This window comes from Solea solea, chromosome 1 (assembly GCF_958295425.1).
Source record: "Solea solea chromosome 1, fSolSol10.1, whole genome shotgun sequence".
In the NCBI taxonomy this organism is placed as follows: domain Eukaryota; kingdom Metazoa; phylum Chordata; class Actinopteri; order Pleuronectiformes; family Soleidae; genus Solea; species Solea solea.
In genome coordinates this window covers 1,403,417-1,426,670 of record NC_081134.1, presented here as the reverse complement: position 1 = coordinate 1,426,670, position 23,254 = coordinate 1,403,417, and the positions used below count along the sequence as shown (strand labels likewise).

The 23,254-nt window shown below is 40.5% G+C and overlaps 1 protein-coding gene across 1 annotated transcript; it reads right to left on the bottom strand.

Moving 5' to 3' along the window:
• Nucleotides 1–112: 112 nt before the first annotated feature.
• Nucleotides 113–23,152, bottom strand: LOC131468529 (glycogen debranching enzyme-like). The gene is made up of 33 exons (XM_058642900.1): nucleotides 23,058–23,152; nucleotides 19,880–20,090; nucleotides 18,769–18,938; nucleotides 17,931–18,131; nucleotides 16,183–16,364; nucleotides 15,740–15,851; nucleotides 15,070–15,196; nucleotides 14,660–14,771; nucleotides 14,485–14,582; nucleotides 13,661–13,800; nucleotides 12,921–13,108; nucleotides 12,010–12,133; nucleotides 10,911–11,074; nucleotides 10,630–10,731; nucleotides 9,648–9,788; nucleotides 8,352–8,490; nucleotides 8,158–8,276; nucleotides 7,968–8,077; nucleotides 7,725–7,859; nucleotides 7,018–7,148; nucleotides 6,800–6,936; nucleotides 6,386–6,519; nucleotides 6,073–6,248; nucleotides 5,124–5,226; nucleotides 4,264–4,471; nucleotides 3,795–3,906; nucleotides 3,057–3,192; nucleotides 2,626–2,738; nucleotides 1,706–1,917; nucleotides 1,356–1,453; nucleotides 713–800; nucleotides 502–635; nucleotides 113–416 (listed from the first exon to the last, which is right to left on the bottom strand). Exons 1-33 carry the CDS (start codon nucleotides 23,134–23,136, stop codon nucleotides 299–301), a joined length of 4,554 nt encoding a protein of 1,517 aa, XP_058498883.1. The 5' UTR covers nucleotides 23,137–23,152; the 3' UTR covers nucleotides 113–298.
• Nucleotides 23,153–23,254: the final 102 nt, after the last annotated feature.

Here is a 23,254-nt window from a genome sequence, read left to right as displayed (position 1 = left end):
TGGATGCCACCATTCCATTTCTATGATATGGAAAATAATTTTTTTTTACATGCATTTGAGAAATTTCTTTCAGGAATCAACAATAATAATAATAATAATAATAAAAACGGCATTTGTATGTAAATTCTTGAATTTTTATTCATGTTACAGGTTCATTTTCAAATGTGACTCTTATGACCCTGTACTCTCAGAGATACAGGTATACAGAAATAACAGATTTCATTGAGCTTCTCGTTAGGTTGTGTTAATGTGGTAGGCAGGCGTCATTGCTGTGTTCACTGTGTTTCCAGTGTAGCGGTCAAAGATCATGTAGGACCTCCAGAATGGTCGCACTGGATGATGCTTGGCTTTCACAGCTAAATGGGCAGCACTGGCCATTCTCATTAGTCAGTCCGGGAAGACCCTTCCAAGTTGACCTGGAAGCAGAGAATTTGTGGAGTCTGTGAAACTCTGCCACACATAAAATAAACATAATAGAAATCTATAATTGTGAAATCAGACCTCTCCAAGTGGACGGCATGACGAGACAGAATGTTTTTCACCAGGTTGATGTTTGTTTCATACGTCTCATTTCCCATTTTCTTAGCAAAGTAAAGTTTGGCACGCAGGAAGTAACCGAGAGGCCATAACCACTCCTGAAAAAATGAGAAGAAAACATTCATCAGAAGCTGCATTATACATGCGAGGAGGGAAATGTGGTCTGTTTGCTTACTGGGCCCTGATGATAGTTGAAGCCCTTGGCTTGATTGAACTTATCATTATCCAAGTCATTGTCATAGACTCCACAATACACCATGTCACTGCAGAGAGAGGAAACACATCAGCCTCCAACCGAGTGCCATTTACGGAAAAATGTTCAAAGAAATTTAATTTAGATAGAAACTTAATTTAGGTTTGTGTGAAAACGTAGAAGTAACTGATGATAAATATTGTACATTAGAGGTTTATCAGAGGGGCCCATCATGTAAACCCCGCCCCACAATCTGACTTGAGACCACACACATTAGAACTTTGTAATCGATTTTCAATGTTTTAATCCAGAGATATCACAGACTAGACGACTAAGTATTAAACATGTTTAATACTTAGGATTTGAAATTGGGAAGACTCTGATGCATCCACTGACATTAAAATCATTAATTTGGCAAGATAATCTGATCAAATCAGCCTAAAATCGGAAGGCACCCATGATTGTCGGAAAGGCCAGATCGGGACTGAAATCTGTCACTGAACTAAAAGATTGGGGATTTTTATTAGTCGATAAATATATTTAAAGTCAATAATGATTTGGGGAATTCTGTCGTGTTGTGATGCGATGTATCTGTTGCTGTAAAGGTCGAGTGTTTAATACTGACTCAGGGTCCAAAGTCTTCATTCCCAGAGGTCCCAGCAACTTCTGCTCAGCTACATTTAGAGCCTCCCAAGCTCTGTCCAAAGTGAACAGCTCAGGAGCCTGCCTCACACACACACACACACACCCATGTGTAATAAAAGTTTTATTAGAATTAGTCTCATGGTTTAGAAGTCATTGTTGAGGTTGTTTGATGAGGTACTAACACACAGTTATTGCTGACAGCACTGTATATGTTTTTTTAGCAGTATAATGAAATGTTTTCATTATTTTTCAATGAAAACTCACAGACGGAAACTAAACCTTGGACTGAACATTAATCAAATATAAATGGGCTCAGCACTTGTTACTTACCACCACCATGGCAATAGGAAAGTTAGGCCGGAGCTGGTAATCACACCAGGGACTGGAAGCCCCAAAACTGTCCTTGTAGATGCCTCTTTTGTGGACCAGCTCTGGGTGTACCTCTTCAGGGTCTTGGGGATCATGGGAAATGTAGAAGTTCTTCTCAAAGTTTTCCTGGATCTTATGATCCCACTCCATGTATGACATAGAATATGTCTGTCCTGAAATCAAGCATTTAGGATCAAAGAGATGGATTAAAGCTGGTCACAGAGACAGTAAAATCCACTCATCCTTTAAGTTCTGATGTGTTTCCTCCGCCCTGCCTCGCCTCGGCCAGACTGCCGGCCACTGATTGGTCAGAGCGCCGTCACAGGAAGAGACGTCCGACACAAGATCACAAACCCTGCAGCTTTATTTCACTAGTCACATGTTAGTGTGTGTCACATGTAAACACACAGCCGTGCAGTGATGACTCCGCCCACTTTGAGTAGGTACTATTTTTGTAGTGGAAAACCAACCTAAGCCGTGCCGTGCCGAGGTGAGCTGAGACGATAGTGGAAAAGCGCCATTAAATGGTCAGAAATACTAAATAAAGAAAGGGAAACAAACTGTTTGCTGTTATTATTTATTACTGATTTGCTTTCATTCAACCTTTTCAGTTGATCTAATGTGAATGTGAATGCCAGGCTGGAGGGAGGCAAACAGGCCAAAGTAGATCAAGCTGCAGCACCACCCAGTGTCATCTTTAAGAAATTGCATTAACCTGATTAAGGGAGTCTCAGGTAAAGCCAGATAAAGTGGTGCATATTACAGTAACAATGAACTGCTTCAATGCTACATTTTAAATTTAGGGAAGATAAGATTCTAACAACAGAACACTATTGAGCAGAGTGTTTCCTTTAACATGTGACAAACACTAATGAACTTACCTTCTGTGTGTATGTTGACTCCTGCATAGGGGAAGTGCCCATTGTTGTGGAGCTTCATAAGCCAGCGTACAGTGGACTTACACAGACCCACTATCTCCACTGCAGAACCATCCCTAATACATAAAAGATGCAGTAATCTGAACAAGGTGCGTGGATGTTTTATTTTGCTCAGTCATGCTTGAATTACCTAAATGCCCACACACACACACACACACACACAGACCTAGAGGCCTTCCGGCTTTATACCTGCAGAACCTTGAATCGTGCAAACCGTGCAACAGATCTGACAAACGAGAACATTACTGGGTCGTTTTCATTCTTTCTAGAAGGAGATCCTTTCAGGTTAGACTGGTTTCTTTCTAGGTTTACTGTTTTGCAATATGATAGGATGGAATGTTGGACAAAGAAGTGTTTACTTAGAGAAAAGGTACCTGGGTGTAGCAGGGATTCCTTTGTTGTGTGCCCTTTCACTTTCACCCATCTTGTTCATCCAAGTTCCACAGTTGAAACGGTTTCCTCCGTAGACGAAGCCAGTGCTGTGGTCAACTCCTGCCTCTACGTTGAATCCTAGTGACAGTGAGACAGTAAATAAAATGAAACCACACTTGTGCGCCTCTTCTGTGGTCTTACACAACTCAGTCTGTGAGAGGGGGAGACAGAGAGTGTGCTTTACCAACACCAACTCTTCATAAAGGCCCCATCATTGGTCTGGTTACTCCATCACTGGTAACAACTAGTAAAGAGTCTCAAAGACTGAGCCAGTAACTACAATTAAACACAGTTCAGTATCAGCAGAGAGTCTCAGAGACGGAGAGAGTGCCTCAGGTGTGAAACATCTGTCCATGCTCGTCTGACGAGAGGATCTCAGGATGAAGACCTGTGATTTCTTGGTTTGTCCAAGATTTAACAGACATCACCCATGTGTTTCTGTTTTGCTATACAGACCACATGTGTCCTCTGCTTGTTCCTGCTAAAACAAATGTGGTTTTAATATTGATTTTAGATTCATGTTGATGAGTCACAGATGTTTTTATTTTATAATGCTGATAGTTTTCATCCCAAATGAACATTATTTAACAAATGCATGCATTGCTGACCATCACAATGCTACTTATGCAGTACTTCTATATACTGTATATTGTAGTTTTTTATAAATCAGAGTGCAATACCTTGTTCAGTCATGTTGTGATCAAAGTGTGGCCATGCGTGGATCTCTCTGAACTGGATTCCCTGCATGTGACTCTGCATAGCCTCCTGGATTATATCATACAGTGGCTGATCCTGAAGCAACAAAACACTCTATAGTTAGCAATTCAAATGTAATAGTACATATTTTATTTTTACTCAGCTTCAAAAACTTTGTTTTAAAGCCTTGTATATGATTTTTCAGCTTGATTGTGTCACTGACAGTTGCTAATTGTGAAATATTTTAAAACATGGCCTGTGGAGACCCACTGATGCCTTCCTGTATATATTATTTATATTATCATTTATAAATGCAGGATAATACACTTTATGATACAATGTCAATGTCAACAATCTTAAAACACAAACTGCTATTGCTCATGTTATCATTTGCTTGTGGTATGATGTAAACAGTGAGGACACCTATAGAGCACAGCACACACACAGTCTTACTGAAGCTCCTCCGGTGTTGGGGTAAATCCTGGAGACTTGACAATTTAGAATGGAGATGCCATCAGGCACCATTGTGCAGTACTCCTGGATACTTTGCAACCACCACCACACAGCATCCCTGCTGTTGTATCGAGCGCTGCCGCCCTCACCCAGCAGGTTAGGGATCAGACCATAACACAGAGCTCCTGCAAATGTCAGTATGATGTTCCTGTGGAAATAAAACAGAACACTAATCATGCTCAGTCCAGCGGAGAGAGACCAGCATGTTACAGGAACAGTGATGAATTTAAATCTGATGACAATAAGGTGCATAATGCATACTCTACTCTTACTCTTTATTTTATTTGGCATTAGAAATGTGTATCTTTGATCTATCTAATTCTTAAGTATATTATCTTTCTTGTTTTTCATTTTTATTACATTGATATTCACATTTCATTTTATTTTTCTCTGGGAAACCTGTGGGACCTCTTCATAGAACCCTTGGGGTCCTTTGACCTGTTATTGATCAGCGTTGTTCAAAGAGGCTAAAATTCTCCCTAAAGCAGTTTGAGGAGTGCCTACTTCTTCAAATATGTTCAAACTTCCATGTGTGTCTTTAAAATCTAAGAATAGTATTGGTTAGAATTAGGAGGAGGAATCTTTTATTGGGCCAATGATGAGGTGAAAGTGTTGCACACAGTGCTTGTTATTCATTAACCATTTAACATGAATCAGTCGTGGACAAGGATGTAAATGTCATGACTCTAAGACCTGGAAGAAATAGCATCTGTTGTAAACTATAAACATGATGCTCGTTAAATAATACTAGATATTTTTGTGGATGTAGTCGAGGAGTTGTGTGGCAGACTCAGACTCACCGAGCCTCCAGGTGTCTGCCAGTAAGCAAGAGCAAACCTCTCAGCGATATGAAGGTCTCACGACCCCAACAACGGAACGTGCCGGCACAGAAGTGAGGAAAACCTGAAGTCAAAGACAAGCAAACATTACTGGAGCATTGGTGGCCCTGCATGAATCACCTCAGTCCCTCATATAAGCGTTATATGATTTGCACTCTACTGAATCATACGATGCAGCTTTTTTGGTCATGAGAGTATTATGTGCTTGATTATGTAGCCTACAGTGTAGTAACTACTCTACGGCCTCTCTCAGTCACATACTGGTGAAGTCTGAAGTCTTTTATTATACAGACAGAGACAGAGACACAGACAGTCCAACACCAGCCTTTTAGAAATACAGCTGCTAATATCACAGCCAACCAGAAAGTCCACAAAGTGCAAACTGTTGGACATCATAAATAACTTGCTTATCGTCCATTATCTGCTCATTATCAATGTGCACCTGAGTTGTTTTCAGCTGTTATTCTCGTCCATTTCAATGTAACAGGACACATTTACCTGTGTGTCATAATATACTGTGTTATTGCTACTCTACATTGATACTAAAGACATAGTATTGTCAATAAAGTGGATCATTGTGTTACATCATAACAACAGGAATAGCATATTTAATTGGTCAAATAAAAAGTTGTGAAGGACACTGAACTTAGTGAATATTTTCCAATATCTAGACAGCAGTGGTTTTGCTTATGTACATTATTTAGTCACTTCTGTACTTCTATACTCTTTTATTGAGATTTATTTCCTCCTAATTTAGCCGTCTGTAGAACCACCCTGGGACATTAGCTGAAAACCCAGTACATAATATATTATAATATCGCTTAAGTGAATGTTTCTGTCTAAATAACGATGTATGCATATACACACAAACACAAATGTACATACATACAGTTTCTTATCTAACACAGACCTGCTGCCAGTGACACACAGTGCTGGTCCTCGTGGTTTGTGACCTCATCAGAGGAGTGTGTGGCATCTTTTAGGTGAGGAGAGAGGGTGGGAGGGACCCAACATGGACTCACACTGCACATCTGCACTGAAACCAGTGCCAGCTGTTTAACGAGGCTGGATCCGTTTTGCACAAAACTGCAGACGATAAGGAAACATGACAAACACACAGTGAGTGACTTTCATAAACCAAACTATTCAACATCACAGGTGGTTTATACATGTGAATGACTGCAGAAGACTTAATAATGCAAAGAGAACAAAAGAGCACAAACCTTGACATGAAGTTGAAAGCAGCCTCCAGAGCAGTGGTGTAGACGCCCTGGATGATGGCGTCAAAGTAGCAAGGTTTCAGGTAGGATGGGATGTGCTTCAGGTAACCAAATATCGCCTTTAACCAAGAGCCTACCTACAAGTCAAAGGTCAACATCAGTCAACCCTATACATACTATCTGGTGTCAAACACTGCACAAGCAAAGCTTTAATTATCAGTTATCAGACGTTATCAGATTTCATATTTTCTAATTGATTTACGCTGTTTTTCTGAATTAACGAGGTGATTTTTCTACAAGTAAATAAATAAATAAATGACGTCAGACTTGTTTTTGAGATGAAATGATCCTATAATTTTTACCTCTTTTTTTGAATGCAATGCACATCTGTACAGCCCACCCCTGGAGTTAGCTCACCTCTGCCACAGCTCCCCCTTTGGCCAGAAGTCTGTTGGTGATATAGTCCAGCATCCAGTCTCCCTGTCTCAGGTTTTCACAGAGTGGATGTCCCAGATTGTTCTTGGGACGAATCTCTGCCATCACTGACATTAGCCCTAAGACCCAAAAACTAGTCATGAATATTGACACTGAAAACTGATGATGATGATGATGATGACTGTGTGTTGTTTTAGTACCTTGTAAGCCTCCATAGTTGAGTGGTGACCAAGAAGGAATGCTGTAACATCCTCCTCCGTCCTCCCTCTCTTCAGCATCACAGCGGTAAAGCAGGATGTTCATGTCTGCCAGTGTTAGACTTGACATGATGCTGACAAAGAAGAGGGAGAATAGCACTTTTCATTTGGACAGAATGCCAGAATTCTGTGTGTAGGTTTAGCCCATGAAACAACACAAAGACCCAGGATGAGCTTCGTCTGTTGCAAAAGGTTTGTGAGGCTCAGTAAATCAAAAAGTTTATTCTACCATTTAGAAAACAACAGGAATGACATCGATCTTTATTAAGAATCCCTTTAAAGATAAAAATGAAATGCAACAATCATGTAACTCTGAAACAATGAAACACAAAAATAGTAATGTAACCGATATGTCAATCATAAAGTGGTTCCGCCTTTCAGACAGTTCCACCAATCATCATGCATCAGCATCCATGCCCGCCCACTGCTCCATTGACTCCCAGAAAAGCTGAGCTTCCCTGGAAGTGAGGAATTTGCTGCGTTCATCAGTCACTGTGTCGCTCACCGCAGTGAAAAAAGCTGACCTGTGCTGTTCCATAGAGATCATTTGAAGCTGAGCTTCTACTGGTTTTAACGCACCAGCTTGACCTGTCGGTGACGGTGGACAGGTATTTATTTGCGATTGTCATTTTTAATGATAGAATTCAAACCTCATCAGTGGTTTGGTGAGAATAAGCGGAGTGCTGTTTTCAGCCAGGCTACCACTCTGGTACCGAGGACTGAACTGGATCAGGTGGTGTCTCAGAGATCCCAGCTGCTCCTGGGACTCGGGCTCCAGAGTCACTCTGTATAAGAACACACAACACAAGTGGATCCCAGCCACAGCAGACACACGTTGTCCACAACACTCATAAATTCATCTTGTTACTCATGAAGTGAGATCTCTTACTCACCTGAAGATGATGATGCAGCCTGGCGTGAACTTGTCAAGCACTATCTCCTGAACAACAGTGTTGTGCTTTGACACCATGTCTGCCCTCTTCACCATCTCACTGTCCTTCAGCTGCAGGAATTTTGAAACACCTTAAAAAGTCTATTTCGTGTTTGTATGTTTCATGACACACTGGGTACTGTAGTACAAACCTGAATGTGTTCTTTAATCTCAACAGTGGATGGAACTCTGACGTTTTTGTCATCTTCATCTTCAGAGTTGGTGTTGCTCACAATGGTTTGGGCCTCTAAAAGCACCTCCTTCACCTGACCTGTAAAGATCAAGACCCTCTGAGGATTAGGACAATATTAGAGACACATGTGCATGTGATTGCATCACTGTTTACCTGGTATGAACAAAGGTGGAACATGATCTGTGTCCGGATTCTTGAGTGGCCTCCGCAGCACAGCGACCACAGACTGCTGGGTGCTGGGACAGTGTCTGCTCACTGCCATCACTCCCTCTGACAGCTGTTCCACATACACCTGCACATCCAACCGTGACACTTGACAGATTTATAGTATATAGAAACAAATACGAAGCCATCCGACCATGTTATCCTTCACACGAGGATCCAGCGTGCAGGGCCAACATACAGAGATAAACAGCCATTAACGCTTACATAGGGCGTTTCATTGATGGCAGCTGGGATGAAGGACTTAAGGTAGTTGTTGTGGGAGTGGCTATAAAAAGCTGACCTCAAGGCAAATGGACTTCCTGCTCTTGTGTTTCTTTTGATTATTTTCTTAGTTTTACCTGTTTGTTTGTTCTTGCTGCTGCTTCTTTTCACTGCTTTGTCTCTTAATCTGAAATATGATCGGTAAGGACAGTGACGCAGGAGATGTGTTCTGCTCAGCAGGAACATCAGCCAACTAGGTCTACGCTCTTTCTTGCATTCTCGCCTCTCATTCCTTTCATTGAAAGGATAGGCTTTATTCTCATTGAAAATGCAGAACACCAAAACAAGGACACTTCTTTGGCACTCCCTGGTGTGTAAACACAACACAAAAGAGCAATAAAATAAAATCATTTTAGTGTCAAACCGCAGCTTAATAAGTACAATGGATATTTGGGAAGAAGTGTGGAAGCCTCGCTTAGTCACATGTTTTGGACATACAACCCTGAACCCTACAAAAATGAAGAATGGAAGAATTGTCCTCAATTCTCACCTTACCTTTTGTTTGCCCTCTTTGTCACCACCACAAAAGACAATGTACGCTTAACCGAGATCCAATGCTGGAGCTTTATTTTGTGCTGCAGGTTTGATAGATTATGCAGATTCAGTACACAGTCTGTTATTCAAATAAACATTTCCAAAAGGCATGGTGCCCACTTTTGAAGTAAATTCTAAGCGTTGGATTTAATTGAAGATGTGTGCTCAGTTTATATTTCTCTCTAAATTCACAATTGATCAATTCCTGCCTTTGGTTTTAGCCTCTCTCCCTTTCTCTTGTTATTGTTGAACCTGACTTCCAGCTCACCAGTTTGTTTTTTTGTCATGCTCCAGGGTTGGAGGACCGTCCTATTGATGATATTGTGGCTGTTATTTGGATTGGGGAGGATTTCAGACTTTGATTTTTGATCCAATTGTTATAGCATTGACTGTGTGTGTGTGTGTGTGTGTGTGTGTGACAGAACACACCTGACTGAAGCCCTTGACAGCCAACTCCTGGTGAAGTGTGTTCAGTGCCAGTTTGGCAGCAAGAATGCCAGTTTGTAGGTTGATCTGCTCGTGTGTTTGAGCATCGGAGTTCCAGCAGGTGTACAGATGATCCTCTGAAAGCTGAGCAACACAATCATTGAGGTTGAAGGTGAATCCATGCAGCTAACTGAACAGATGAGACGGTACGAGATAGAACGTGAGCATTATTTCTGAATATTTATGTTTCCCAGATGGACAGGTTCTCAATACATTACAATAAATGTCTATGGTTTTGCACGTTATACAAATACGCTGCCTGGCCAAAAAAAACTAAAAATAAAGGCTCACGCTCTAATATCTTGTTAGACCACCTTTAGCTTTGATCATGGCACTCGTTCTCTGTGGCATTGTGTCGATAAGCTTCTGCAATGTCACAAGATTAATTTTGTGTTGCATGAGTGTTGCATTCATTTTTCAAAGATCTTGTATTGATGATGAGAGAGTCCACTGCGCAGAGCCTTCTCCAGAACATCCCAAAGATTCTCAGTGGGGTTGAGTCTGGACTCTGTGGTGAAAACGATGTCTCACACTCCCTGAACTGCCCTCTCAGGGAAGAAGAAATCCATTGATGGAATAATCTGGTCATTCAGTATATTCAGGTGGTCAGCTGACCTCAGAATGTTGCTGAACCTAGACCAGACCAACTGCCAAGACTATCAACAATAAACGGCTACTGTAAAAAGTTTTTTTTGGCCAGTAAGTGTATAACTTAAGCTACAGTAGGCAGGATTACTGGAAACAGTTATTGAGTTTCATTTGCAGGTTCATTTGCAAGATTTAGAAGCTCATTTCTCTGTGGACTTCTATTTAGATGGAGTACTGTATCTTTAACTTAAAATACGTAAACACCATACAATCCATATGCAGTCAAACGTGAGACAGAGTCTTTACATTGTGGTGTTTTAAGTGTCTTTGGTCTGACCTGATGAGGAAGCAGTACATCATGTCTTCTGCTGCTCCCTGTTGCACAACAAGCCATAGAAGCCAGAGCAGCGTTGGGCAGGAAGTTGTAAACTGAATCTTCCTGAAAGAACAGGTGCATGTTTAACACTTCACCAATTCTAAAAATGGACGGTCTAACCAGGACAATATGGTTCAATGTACATCAAGTGACTAAACGTTATCAGCTATCGCTCAACTGCATGCTGCACCATAATTGTCTCCAGGACCACATGTTGGCCCTAATCACAGGTGAATACATACCTGGATTGGTCTGTGGTTTCTGGGGCTGACATCCATGAACATGGTGTGAGCCACATCAGGGATCAGTGGCTGAAGGTTGGGCTGGAAGAAGGCACCAACAGGCTCTCGACCAAACCAGGACAACCAGCATTGCTCTTTTTCACTGTCTGCAGCAAGAACACGGTCTGGAAGAGAAAAACAGGGACGAGGTCAAACCGGCAGGAAGTAACGATGACTGGGTTTCATGTCGAAACATTCAAAACGCGGCTTAAACTTCCCAGTCGCTCAGATTAACGCTCAGTGACCAAGTCTGTGTCAAACGGTCTTTGTGACTTTTACATTCAAAAAATAGAAAAGGTGCACAGTGAACATCGTAGGTACCAGGTTAGGTATCAGCTTATTTAACCACTGCACCAAATAGAATCACATCCAGCTAGAGATTCACAGTAAATGTGAACACCTCATTTATTCACGTACAACCAGAATATCACAGTGAATATAGAGACCAAATGTTGACTTTAACCTTCGATTCCAGGCAAGACACCTTGTAATATTTGATAAGGGTTCATAGGACTGTTAAGCACGTGGTAAAAAAGTGTGTACAATCTGGCATTTGTACTCCTAATTCAAATTACTTTGTGGTTAACCTTGTTTTTCTTCAGTCTTACTTCTTATCAAAGTAAATCGCTCGAGCCGATGGACATAAAGCTGAGGCTGTTTACAGCTGATAATCCTGTGAGCTACAACACACAGGTCTGGTCTCGCAGAATAAATGTGCCGGGTTAAGCTTGTGCTGCAGCTCCAAAAACACAACAAACACACCACACACCATGCACATGTGAGCAGAGTGCTAAGACCACAAAGACAAGAAGACACAGCAAAGGTAACATGTGTCTGAAATCTGAAGATCAGTGGGAAAGCATGGGTCAGACTCAAGTCCAGGTGAATGAGTCGTTGCAGTCGAGGTCCAGGTCCAGTTGCAAGTCTTTAGAGATTGTGTCGTGTCTAAATCCTCACATTTTCATCCTTCATCTGTGGGTCATGAATGTGTATGTGGGATGCAGTGCAGAGATTTAGTTTCAGCAGTGACCAGAGTGGCGCAGGGGTCGGGGGTCAGTACCTCGCATCAAACTGGTGATTCCCAGGCGGTTTACAAAGACATTCTCAATAAGCTGACTGCTGGTAAAGAGCTCAGCTATCACATAGAGGTTAGGCCTGATGGCTCTGGCTGCTGCAAGCATTGCCTACAGAGAGCAACACAAAAAACACACGGCAATTAACCTGGAGTCCATCCACCAGTCATGGGTTTCCTCTTATAAACAGGTCAGACTTCAATGTACATTTTAACAACAACAACAACAAAACAAAACCTAATAATTATCAACACTAGATAGACGATATAGTTTCAGGATGTGTATAATACTTCCCTATTTGGATATCTGGTTCTTGTTGCTTTGCTTAACTGCATTTAGAGTTTAACTGCAGGGAGTATTAGTGCATCCTGAACCAAAACAGTCTCCAAAAAACTAAACCACATTACCACATAGTGATGTTTCATTACTTGTCTGTTAGGTTTATTAAGGTATGTATTTATTTATTTATTTATTTAAAACAAAATTGCGTGTGTACAGCTGTTGGCATTACTGAGGAATAACGTGGACATGAATGTGGTTATGGTTCGGCAGAAATTAAGAGCTAAACAAATCCATTTCAAACATTATAATTAAAACACATACAATGTTCATCATAGCAGTTTAAAAACACACAATAATGGGTATTGAGTATTGTATTCTGCTGTTTGACAATGTCTTTGTGTCGCTCACCTTTCACATTACACCCTTTCACCCTTTCACCCCACGAGTAAGAATTTAGTCTCAAATACTTGTCAACTATCTCACTATTGCAATATATCAAAAAAATGCTCATAAAATTGGAATTTTAAAGAATCTATAATAAAAAAATCTAATGATACTTATCTCAATGTCAGAATGATATACAGCATGTAAGTTTAGAGTCGGAGTTGGAGCGTACCTCTGCCACATGCACAGGGGTAGAGAGGCAGTTGACCAGACATAAACCAGAGAAGACAGTGGCTATAATCTCTGTGTATGTCTTCATACGAGTCCACAGGAAAGGACAGTCCTCTGGTTTGTCTCCATAACGAAGCTTGACAGTGCTGTTGTGACAGACCAGCTTTCTCCACAGGTAGACTTCAGAACCTGAGAGAACACGACACAAGGCTTAGTTCTCGCTCTATTCAGTGTAGAAGATTTCAGTGGCCTGGTGTAGAGAGCAGGTGTCACTGATGGAAGTCAATTACAAGACACTTGTATGAAAGTGAAGTGTTCAATGTTATCTGTAATAAATCAGAATTGAATTGATGTCAGAGGTGTTAATCACTCGATGAGGCAATGTATTGTTTCACAGATATCTACTGGAATAAAGGAGGGTTCAAGGTTTTTTAGGCGTTAAAATTGACTGTGGAAATGAGAAGTAAACAAATCTGCCACACTGCTGACCTCTGGTCTTAAGTATTACTTTACCTGCAGTTACTAGGACACTGACTGTTTCCCCTTTATATTCTCCTGCAGCCTTTGGATACACAAAGAGAGGCGTTCTAATTTTTCATTTGAGCTTTTTTTGTGCTGCTCTTAATCTGGTTTCATACTCAGAAGTTGTATTGTCACAGTTTCCTAAATCATAGCTTTGGAGCTCATGGTTCCAATAATCCTTTGCTTCGTTTGAAGGCTGCACCATGGACTGTTGCGTACCTGGTTCAGCCAGGTTCCTTTGCACATCATTCCCCTCAACAACGCCATCATGAGCCAGGATGTAACGCGCCTTGTCTTTCTTCTCCATTAGCTCCATTTCCTCATCAAACGTCATTTCTTCAAATGGAAAGGTGAAATATCTGAAGGAGGTTTAGTCACAGACTGTCATGAATATTTCTAAATGATTGAAAATACATTCTGGATCTATATTCACGTATTGGTCTGATGTGAGCAGGTTGTTGCTGGTTTTGTTCTGTTCAGACTTCTGTTGTTTTGTTTTCTTGGGTTGTCTGTGTCTGGTTTTCTTTTCTTTGTTTCCTGTTTTCTTTTGTAGTTTTTCCTTGTTGAATTTCTGCTTCCTGTGCTGTCTTCCCTTTGGATTGTCTGCTCTGTCCTACTGTGATTCACCTGTGGGGTGGGCTGCTGTGTGTGTGTGTGTGTGTGTGTCTGTAATTGTGCGATAAAATAATGGAGCAAGTGCCCGACTGACTGCCAATCATTTGTGTCCTCTTAAGTGAAATATAAATTCAAAAAAATTAATTGTTTCTAAAGAAAAGCACTGCAGTGCTCTATAAGCTGCCCTTGCAACTGTGTTTCCAATCACACCGTTCTGAAGTTTCCTTCAGCCGCTACATGACAGTGTCTTTTGGGACACGATATTCAGTGCTGAGTAGAAAATGACCATCTTGGTGATAGAAAGTCATGATGTGCTGTAAAGGATGTCCCTTCATAGGTAGACACAGGTGTGTGAGAAGGTGCCTGCCCCACCGGGGCCCGTCCAAATTTAACTTTTAACACATTTAAGTTGTGTGTGGTGAGGCTACCTGGGACAAAGAGGGCGTCTCCTTGTGACTGGACCCAGTTTAGTTCCATCATCAGCGACACGGTCATGAATTACACTTCTTAAAATGCTCTCAATTGCCTGAGGAGACAGAACAACGACGGTGAGTTTGACAAAAATGTGTCTCAAAACAAAATGGCACTCACACATGAACACACTTGCTCTGTGCGCTTGGTCGTCTCTTTATACAACTCTGAGTTGAGTTCCTCCAGTCGTCCTCTGAAACTGGTGCAACAATCCTGGATGTCTGTTGGGCTCATGCTGTTGTTACTGAAAAAGAAGAGAAAGATTCATATGTGATGTGATATGTGACTGTGATGCACCTGAGATCAGTCAGTGAAGCAGTGGTTTAGTCTGATTTCATTTCTCCAAGCAGATGGAGCAGCAAACCTGAAATGTCTTTTTCCAACATTTAATAGAAGTGGACAGTAAACAGTGTGCTAGTGATTGGTTTATAGTTACACACTGTATAATATTCTACAGTATTATAATGTTTATTCCATAACGGACACGTGTCAAATGTGTAATGAGTAAAGGTCAGTGTGGTGAGGTTGTAAAGAAGACGCACCTGTGGGGAGTAAATACATCCAGGGCAGAGTCCATGTCCACTGTGTTTCCAAAGCGTTGGTGCTGAGGGTTCTGCACCAGATTTAACTGCGTCTTACACTCTGGACTGGACCTGACACGTGAACTACCTGGATTAACAAATGTCCACAAACACAAACACGAACACAGACCATCAGCATATGCGTCTTTGTGGAATGTAAAGGAATTATAAGACCTTCATTATAGATATAGATACATATACAAGTAGTTCAGGGCTTTTAAGTGTGGTTGTATGAGGCACCTGAAGTATATAGACTCCAAGTTCAAGCCTAAGACTTAAACGCTGAGTAAAAGCAAAGGCTAAAAACAAAATATGTTGTTGATTCACTTCTGCCTCCATCAGTGAGTGCAAGTGTGTTATTTTGTGACTTCAGTGTTTAAAATCATCCATTTGGATTTACCTGAGTGACATGAACTCACCAAACAAGGCAGCAGTAGATCAGCAGCTCCCCACTGACACACACATTTAGCTAAATCCCAGTGCAGTCAGTGCTGACCACATACAGTCACATTTGGCATTGTGTGAATTATCACATCTTGTCACTATTGTTGTGTCAGTTTTGTCTTTTCTTACGTTCACGATCAGAACTAACTGTTGAAAGGATGGAAAGGATGATGCATGTTTGTCTCACCATCCTGCAACAGCTGTCTGAACTGCTCCACTGCTGGATCCACACTGACCTGCAGGAATTCCCACAACCTGAGCCTGGAGAAGACCTGCTGCCACAGTATGCAACGCAGAGCCTGACACACACACACAAACACAGAGGAAACACATGGTTAACTCTTAAGTATATTACCTTTTTGTGTTTGATTTGAATGAAATTTATATTCATATTTCTTCTTATTTTTTCTCTGGGAACCCCCTGGGACCTCTTCATAGAACCCTCGGGGTCCCTGGACCTGCTATTTATAAACATTGTTCAAACTACTATAATAGTTTCTGTCGTGTGGACTAAGTTATCAGATGTCACTGACAGCAATAATCCCATTTGAATACCATCAAAGGTTAATATTATTATTGATAAACAAGTATGAGATGTATGGTTCAGTGAAGAAATCAGTGAAGTCTCACATTTATGTGATGTTCATCTTGAATGAGTGCTGGAACGCCGGCTTCAGTATATTTCCCATCAGCCACCTCGCAACTGAGGTGCCACAGAGCTCTGTCCAGGAGCCATGCTGGTTTCAAATGAGGGGAGTTCACCAGATTGTAGCCGCACTCTGGATGAAGGTGGATCCATTCACTGTCAACCGCTACAGATGGAAGAGAAAAGGAAAGTTATGCATTCATTTATTCATTTAAATTGGTTGTTTCTGTCATTAATGTTGTAATTTACACAGCTCATGATGAGGAACTGTCTTTTTGTCCTCAAATATTGTGTTTTGTTCTTTGCTCTATTCTTCTTGTTTTCTATTGTTTTCTATTCTGTGCAGAATAGAACACTCACCCTTTCCATGCAACTTGCCCTGTGTGATATGACTGAAATGTTTTTTTTTTAAAGTTTAGTAAATGAGAGATTAGTTATTTTCCCAGCTTTACAGGAACATGAGAATACAAGCTGCAGTGATATATCGTGGCTTTTAGTTGTTTAGTTGTTTTTAAATGCAAGTCTGAATAGGAAGAACGGCGCTCATGTTCTGACAAAGTGCGACTTGTTGCCAGCACAGAACTGTCTACACGACCTGCAGCATGAACACAGACTAAATGTCAGTGAGGAAACTGAGAAGGTGACGCAAGAGCCACAGCTGCCTTCAGGAAAGGCCAACAGCTGTGGTTTATTTCCACGCCAGCAAAGTCACTGTCCGCGATAAAAATAAGACAAGATCGTTTTTCACTCATCAGTAAAAAATAACAAACGGCAAAGAATACAATACTGTCATGATGCAACTGATAATATTATAATCCAATACAGTAACCTACAAGCCAAGTGATTATCTCAAGTTCTGACATTTTAAGTACATTAAAATGATAAAAAATGGACACTTTGCTGTATTCACGTCCAACATGCTGCCATCACTGGGAGAGGCTGCGCTCAGAAATCATATTTTAGCCACTTAACAAAAAGCTCAAAAAATCTATGCCTGCTTCAGGGGCTTTGGCGAGACTCTTCGCCCCCAGATTGTAATGTGAAGCGCTTTGAGTGATCATCAGGACTAAATACAGACCATAAGAATATACAGGGTTTAAAAATGTACAGTTGATAAGATATCTTAACCAGATTAGTTTTATTATAATCAGTGGTTGTCGAAGTTTTTATTTAATACACCTCTATATGAGCACCATTAGTTGCACGAAGCACATCAAGACGGTACTCGATTTCTTGCCACGTTCGCTGTAGCGATCAGAAATCTTTTGCTTCAGGTCAGTAATGTCGCGTATCTTTGTTCCATGCACGATATCTTTAACATAAACCCCATAGAAAGAAGTCCAAGGGAGTGATCTCTGGTGAACGTGGTCCCTTCCAATCCACTGACGAACATGCAGTGTGTGAAACACACAATTTCAATGTGATTACAAACTTTGATAAACACTGATTACAATAGAACAAATGTGCTTACGATATCTTATCAACTGCCTTTGTAATAAAAAAAATTTAAATTGTAAAGAGACTTTATGGACACCCTGTATGTCTGCCTCACTCACTCACTCACTCAGTCACTCACTCAGTCACTCAGAGCACCTGATCATGAGTCTCTTTTCTTTGTCGTTGGTGATTTTCAGTCTCGCGGTCTCTGTTTCTGGTTGTTCTGGTTGTTGCAGACTATTTCGATGTGTGCGCCCTCGGGTTTGGGCGCTCAGTACTTCATGCATGACTCTACCTGTATTGTTGTAGATCACATCAGTGATGCAGATCATCTTCCAGTCTCTTCTCAGGGTCTCCACCAGATCACCCACATGGGTCCAGGTCTTCCCATCAGGTGAGAAGTCAGGGTTCAGCTCAAGCTGATCCACAATGGAGTAGCCACCACCAGATACACTGAGCACAGTCTGCAGTGGTGAAAAGTGGATCATGTTGTAACCTAGACAGAACAGAGTCATCACATTTGAGTGAATTTGTGTATAGCAGCAGCATTTTTAAATTCAGAATCATCAGTCGTATTTAAGAGTCTCCCAGACCTAATTTATGAATTTTGGATTATTCCTCTTAATGCCAGGTTGTGGTGAAGTCAATAAAAGCTGTCAATTCTTTCTGAGACTTGGCACAAATGCATCAATGTCAATGGTTTTTCACTCCCAGGACTCTGATTGGTCTTCAGCTGTTTAGAGACACGGTGACAAGACGAATTCTCACCGTGAGAAAACCAGCAGTTAAAATGCAGTTTCTCTTTCCTGGCAAAATATAAAAGGCACATTGCGCATTTAATTACTATTATGTGTCACTGAGCCAATACGGAATAGATTTTGAAATCATCACCGCAGAGTAAGAGTTACAGCATAAGACTGGTCTCACTGTGCTGCAGGACGGAGCTGGCTCATGTGTCCCCCCTTTCCCACTCCCCACTTTTGCCCTCTCTCACCCTTCATTACATCCCTATCATTCACCCCTTTTGTTGCCATCTGTATCCTCCATCCAGTTCTTGTATGATATTAATAGCATATATTCATAAATTGACTGTGTGTGTGTGTGTGTGTGTGTGTTGGTTTGTGCACACTCACCGGTCTCCTTTGTGACCTTGAGCCTGTCCATCCATTTGTCCAGAGGGCCGAGCTTCTTAGTTTGGTATGTTTGGCTGCTGATGCAGTCCAGTGGCAGGATGTCATTATTGGCTCCTACTCTGAGCACTGGGTCAACAACAATGTAACCACCGCTGACTTTCTCTTTATTCCTGCCAAGGATACATGTATATTATATATATATACATATGTATATATATATATATATATATATATATATATATATATATATATATATATATACATATGTATATATATATATGTATATATATATACATATGTATATATATATATATATATATACACATATATACATGTATATCATGTATATATATGTGTATATATATATATATATATTTTTTTTTTTGCATGCTTAATGGAACACTGCTAAAGCAAAAAGCCATTCGTTGATTGCGGATCAACAGAGGTTTACATTCCGTTGATAAATGAGCATTTATTAGCACAGTTTAATTTGGCCCTTGGGGAAAAGTAATTGGGGACCGTTGGTGTAGTGTTGTCTTTGCAGATGAAACATTAAAACCACTCACTTTCTCATACAGACGTCCACAGACAAACATCTGCATTTTAAAGTCATGGCACACAGTACTTTTAACTGCTGCTGCCTCCATCAGTATGTTGAAATGTGTTATTTTGTGACTTTGTTGATTGAAATTCTTTGTTCAGATTTACACATGTGACATAAATGCTCCCTGCACAGACCTGCATTAAACCAGCAGCTCCTGCGTCTCTGTGAGCGAAAACACTTATTTTCATTGTGAACTTTGGTTAAGGAGAATGAGCATATATAGTTACTAAAGTGTCCTAGTTTCCAGAGAGGGTTGTTTAACAACAAGGTGAGGAGGCAAACATATCCATTAGATATCGTCCTTTTAAGCAGGCTTTTCATTTGGTGAGACCTTTGTGAAGTTGCTAAAAACTGTTTTTTACCAGCAACAGAAAAAAACCACCCGTGTGTGTATGCAGCTCAGATGTGTGTGGTCCTTCTGTCTCACATGCAGGATGTAGACTTCAATATATTCATGACTGAGGATTTTATGAACTATTAATGTAATAATGCGACAAAACAACTTACCCACAGCAGAAGTAGTACTGGTAAGTTCCAGCCACTGTCAAGTCTAGTCTGCAGTATTTATCACAGTCATCCTCCGGTCTGTTTGGATAGACCCAGTCCAGAGGATGAAACCTCAGGCGATCATAATCATGGCCTTCAGTAGGATAGTTGGTGTAGACCTGGACCTCTTTACCCTGGAGGGTCGGGCCAAGACGGAACTGCAGCTCAAAGCCTGCCGTGAACAGAAATGTGTTAACATACAGTACACATAGTGCCGTCAGGTCACAGACTGTGATTAACATGTATTATGTTATATATATGTTATATATATATATATATATATGTTATATATATATATTATGTTCCTAAACGACCAGAGACTGCACCTTCAGGACTCTAATGAAACTGGCTGTAAATTCACATTAAGTTGCAGAACACTTTTTTAAAAGATTGGGGAAAGGGAACATCCGTATTAATTGTTCACCCCTCACAAGATCAAGCATGTTCATTGTCTCATGTTGAAAATAAAATAATCTTTTTTTTTTTTTTCATACACACACCAATTGATGATAGTGAAATTGACTTTTTTTTTCATTTAACCAGTGGGCAACATATATCAGTGCCTGGGGGCCAACGAGGTTGCAATTCTTCTTCTTCAATTCTTGACCTCAATCCTTGACCTGTCGTAAGAATTAAACCAGTGATGCTCCAGTCTCAACTCACTGCCCAAAATATGCCCCATCTAATGTGGGGACTGAACCCACGGCCCCAGTTGGTGACAATAAAGTGCCTCTTTCTTTCTTTCTTTTTTGTGTACGTGCTCTGCTGCACTGAGTGGATGAATGTTCTTCTACAGGTGCAGTTTCACTTTGCACAAGCAGATCTTAACAAGCAGGCTTTTAAAGGTGCACATACCTATGAGTATTTGCAGGTACTTGTTACTGTCTTGATCAACCAAGATATCAACGTTCCAACAATGCACCTGACCCCACCCAGTTTTAAAAACCATCAAGCCCACGCACTCTCAGATGTTCTGTTCTAAGACTGTGGGAGCGTGACAGGTAAATGACAACTGCATCAGTCTGGAACGAGAAACACTCTGTGCTGTTTTGTACCAGATGTGCAGTAGGATGCGATATATCCGGCCAAAGAGAAACACCTGTTTCAGGTAGCATAAAAACACACAGCTCCAGAAAGGTGTGTTTAAAATAAACTCATTTTTATTTTATTCTTTTAACTGCTGACAACATTTCATTCTAAATATTGTAATATCTACGATTTATTTTGGCAGAAAACAAAGATTGAATGATGAAAATACTTCATTTTCAAACAACACCATTCTTATATTTCAACATAGAGAGAGTTAAGAAACAAATGTTTGGTGTTTTATTACAATTTTAACATGTCTTGGCATGCTCTTACCACTCTTTCACATTCCTGCTGACTAATATTACGACACTCCCGCTGCAACTATTTTATCAGATTTACTTTCTTTATCTGTTGGAATATTAAAACCCACCAGGAGCATGTCCTCATAACACCATAACATAATCATCAAATACACACTGATGCAGAAATGGCCTTCAGTCTGTTTGCTAAAGGTCTCATCCTGTAAGTCTCATACTGGTTTAGTTTAAAATGATCACATAAATAATAACTTCACATAAATAATCAATCCTCTTGATCACATTCCAGAGGTTGTGTGGTGCTTGACTGATTGACCTGACAGTGTGACATGAAGCACTGACTTCTCCAGACCTTTTCTTCAAGGAGACCTTTGTACGTGACTTGAGTCACGAATCCCTCACAGATAGTGAATCCACCCAATTTCATTTTTAATGACGCAACACCACATCATCACCCGACCGCCTCACAAACGTCACACTAGGTGTGACACACTGTGGCGTGCAGGTCTCTGAAGGAGAAGACCAGGTAAACGTTGTACTCTTTAAAGAAGATGACCTTACCTCAGTTCAGACCTCATGATTTCTAGCAAACTTCAACATTCATGAATCAAGGTTCTTTTTCTGGCTTTGCATGACTTCAGATTCAGATCTGCCTCCAGAATCCTGTTCTGATTCATCATTCGTTTACACCTCACTCCAACTGCTGTTTAAATGTGTTATAGGTCACTTGAGGTCGTCCTATAATGATTTAGTGACATTCAAATATGTTGTCGGAGTCGACTTTGCTTTTATAAACTGCTGAAATGTTAGAGGTAAAGTAAACTGATGCTCACAGTGTCCTTCGTCACTTAAGACCACATGAAGTACTTCTTCATTCAAAGCGTTCTGGTATGATGATAGTGATAACCACAGCTGCAGTTTTTATACTTTTACTTCATTAAATAAGGTTCAGGTGCTGCATCGGATGAAAAGACTGCTATACATTGAGATTTGAGATAAGTTTTGAGTGGTCTTTAATCATTTATTTTAATGTCTTTCCAGAGCTGCAAATCAGACCTGTGGTTCAATCTGTATTGTCGATTGTAAATTTCCCTGTAATATTTTCAACAAAAGAATATGTTCCCTAATAAAGTCAATGAATGAACAGAAATTAAATGAACTTCCTCCCAAAGCACTGCTCCACTGAGCATATAATGTATATACAGAACCTTTTACTATTAAATGTAGACCATGTAGACGCCACATTTTCTTTTAGTTAGTTAGTTTAATTCAGTCACAGGTATTCACAAATAAATGCAAGTAAATTTGTGTCAACGACGACGACGACGACGACGACGACGACGACGACATCTCACTTATGAGTAGCACTCTATAGTTTATAGTATATAGTATATAGCACTTATTGTAAGTAACTTTGAATAAAAACAAATGTAACGTGTTGACACATTTTAAACACACGTTCCTATAAATTAAATAACAGCATTCTACACAAAAGAAATAGACTGAAAAGCTCAAGCTTATTTTGCCTATAGGTTCTAAATGCTATCTGTCAGTATGTGATTTATAAAAACAATAACTTTGACTATTTGAATTGATTTAGCATGACAAACTCTATTAAATACACTACAATGTGGCATGATCGCCAGATCCTATCTGTACCTAAAAGAAGGATAGTGAATTGCCAGTCAGAGATAAAGATCAGAAGCAGAACCAGAGCAGGTCCCGGTCAATAATTGAACTCTGACTGTGCAGTATTATTAACATACTGAGGTTAAAGTCCACAGTAGTCCTACCTTGTTGCAGGCGGAACAGAGCTTGCTCCATGTTACTGAGTAGCAGCAGACCTTCTGCTCCGTCATCTGGTCTCAACATGCCATTCTGTTCTATTTAGACTGCCTACCATGAGGGGGGGGGGCACTGCACTGACAGTATGTGGTAACATGAGTCAGCTCTCCACACAGATCTCTTTATGTAGCACCCGTCAATCAAA

Excerpts from the sequence above, each read along its gene's own strand:
- LOC131468529 (XM_058642900.1), bottom strand. The coding sequence starts at position 23,136 with ATGTTGAGACCAGATGACGGAGCAGAAGGTCTGCTGCTACTCAGTAAC. Across the intron at positions 18,939-19,879 it reads CAGTACTACTTCTGCTGTGG|GAATAAAGAGAAAGTCAGCG; the intron begins GTAAGTTGTTTT and ends TATCCTTGGCAG. Across the intron at positions 3,193-3,794 it reads TCACAACATGACTGAACAAG|GATTCAACGTAGAGGCAGGA; the intron begins GTATTGCACTCT and ends CACTGTCACTAG.